The 2,085-nt window shown below is 39.9% G+C and overlaps 1 protein-coding gene across 1 annotated transcript; it reads left to right on the plus strand.

The window, feature by feature from the left end:
- Window positions 1–460: 460 nt before the first annotated feature.
- tshba (thyroid stimulating hormone subunit beta a) lies at window positions 461–1,614 on the plus strand. The gene is made up of 2 exons (XM_062415943.1): window positions 461–628; window positions 1,336–1,614. The coding sequence occupies exons 1-2, from the start codon at window positions 470–472 to the stop codon at window positions 1,612–1,614; spliced, it is 438 nt and encodes a 145-aa protein (XP_062271927.1). The 5' UTR covers window positions 461–469.
- The last annotated feature ends 471 nt before the right edge of the window (window positions 1,615–2,085 follow it).

Consider the following 2,085-nt stretch of genomic DNA (forward strand, 5'->3'; position numbering starts at 1 on the left):
TGTCTCTTAATGAAATCTGCAGTCTTTCAAACACAAAACATGCTTTTGAGCATGTGAGACATCTAGTGGTCAATGTTTTAGAATAATTGCACAGAGGTTTCAGCTGGTACAGAGTCCATTGCGTCAATTTCCTTGGTTATTGCATGGACTTTGTTCATGAAGGAAATCATTAATTCATGCCATCAACATAATGGACTAAAAGCTGAGTGCTTCTTTCATCACAGATCGAAGATAACAGCTTGGTGGATTATAAAATATTCACATAAATAGTGTTCAACAGGGATGCTCAGACTCACAGCATCATCAGGCCTGCAGGTGCCCACATCTCTCAAGCAGGTGACACACACAGTGTGAAATATTTAAGATACTATACCAAATGTCTGACCCTCTCTTGTCTGTCAATGTGTCTCTTTACCTTTGTTCTTTGTGCAGGTCTTACATTGGTTTGAAAGAAATAACATTGCTTAACATGACTGCGGTGTTCAGCTGCTGGCTCTTTTTTCTGCTGTTCAGCCCAGCTGTTCCCATGTGTTTACCCACTGACTTCACCCTGTATGCGGAGAAGCCAGAGTGTGACTTCTGTGTGGCGATCAACACCACTATTTGCATGGGATTTTGCTACTCCAGGGTATGTATGTCATTTGTGGTAAAACAATAGAGAGTCATACAGAAAAGACAGAAAGAGATGTAACAGTCAATTTCCAGTTTGGTGTAAATTGAGGGAAAAGTCAAATCATATGAAATTTTTAAAAAAGAAACTAGGATAATAAAGAAGGAAAAAACGGTAAAACTAGAACACAATGATAGAACAAAGTTAGATTATGTATGAAAATATTTTGTGCATTTTTTGGTTTTATTAATTGTTATCAGAGTTTATCAGAAGCATAGCAGAGGCATAACATGACACAACGACAACATTTATTTCAAGGGTTTTCAATCCAAATATAATCTTTTACAGAAAGTTTAAAATTGTGACTGTAATGTTGAAAATGACGACTGAAATCTGACCAGAATTTTGAAGTAAGGTTAATCTCACTCATCAAAGATATGAGTGTGATTCATTTATTTATTTATTTTTAGAAGTACCGCAAATCTTAGCCCCTGTCATCCATTCCAAACACAGAAATTCAAAGTGCCTGGGTGTTGTCCCTTACATGAGCTCAACATAAGCACATTTATCAGTTATGTTTGACATTAGGTAAGTCACAAAAATCAGACTATTATGTCACATTTTCATCTGAAAACATGCACCCTAAATAACTTATGTGCTTAAGGGACTGAAATGTGAATGAGATCATTAATGTTTCCTTACCCCTGTGCTTGTTTGGTAACTAGGATAGTAACATGAGGGACATACTGGGCCCGCGCTTCCTCATCCAGAGAGGTTGTACCTATGACAAGGTGGAGTACCGCACAGCCATACTGCCCGGCTGTCCTGTCAACGCCAACCCCGTCTTCACCTACCCCGTGGCTCTCAGCTGCCACTGTGGTGCCTGCAGGACTGACAGTGATGAGTGCGCCCACAGAGCCAGTATGGACGGAGCTAAATGTACCAAACCAGTTAGACGTATCTACCCCTACCCCGGCCAGAGCAACTATGTCATCCCTTTCTGATTCTTTTGCTTTTCTCATCTCTTTTTTGTTCAAAATGAAACAAAGTAATCCATGAATGTTTTGAGGAAAGTCAAGTTATATCATTTAGCTTTTAATGGAGACAGTAATGTCTGTGCTGCCAGTCCTATTACCTATTGTACCAGCCGGTTTTATTGTGCCTTTGTTGCCCACCGTGTGTGTGTGTGTGCTGCAGCTCTGCTTCTCAGTTTACAATGGGGTTGATCCTGATATGTATTTTTGTCGGCGTCATTATTTATCCTCCTGTACACTCGTGTGTGTGACTCTCAGACTTATTTACTTTGAAAGCAACTCAATTAAAGCCAAATCCTCTAAATAGCTCCCTGACTAAGCTGTGCTTGACTTAATCACATCTTGTCCCGTAGCTTTCTGTTTACCGCATAACAAACACAACTCCATGACGCTCCACAATGTCACCTCGAGATACTATATTTGCCTCAACACACTTTCTGG

The sequence above is a fragment of the Scomber scombrus genome, chromosome 3, assembly GCF_963691925.1.
Source record: "Scomber scombrus chromosome 3, fScoSco1.1, whole genome shotgun sequence".
NCBI lineage: Eukaryota > Metazoa > Chordata > Actinopteri > Scombriformes > Scombridae > Scomber > Scomber scombrus.

Coding starts and splice junctions, on each gene's coding strand:
- tshba (XM_062415943.1), top strand. CDS start 470: ATGACTGCGGTGTTCAGCTGCTGGCTCTTTTTTCTGCTGTTCAGCCCA. Junction 629..1,335: donor TGGGATTTTGCTACTCCAGG/GTATGTATGTCA, acceptor TTTGGTAACTAG/GATAGTAACATGAGGGACAT.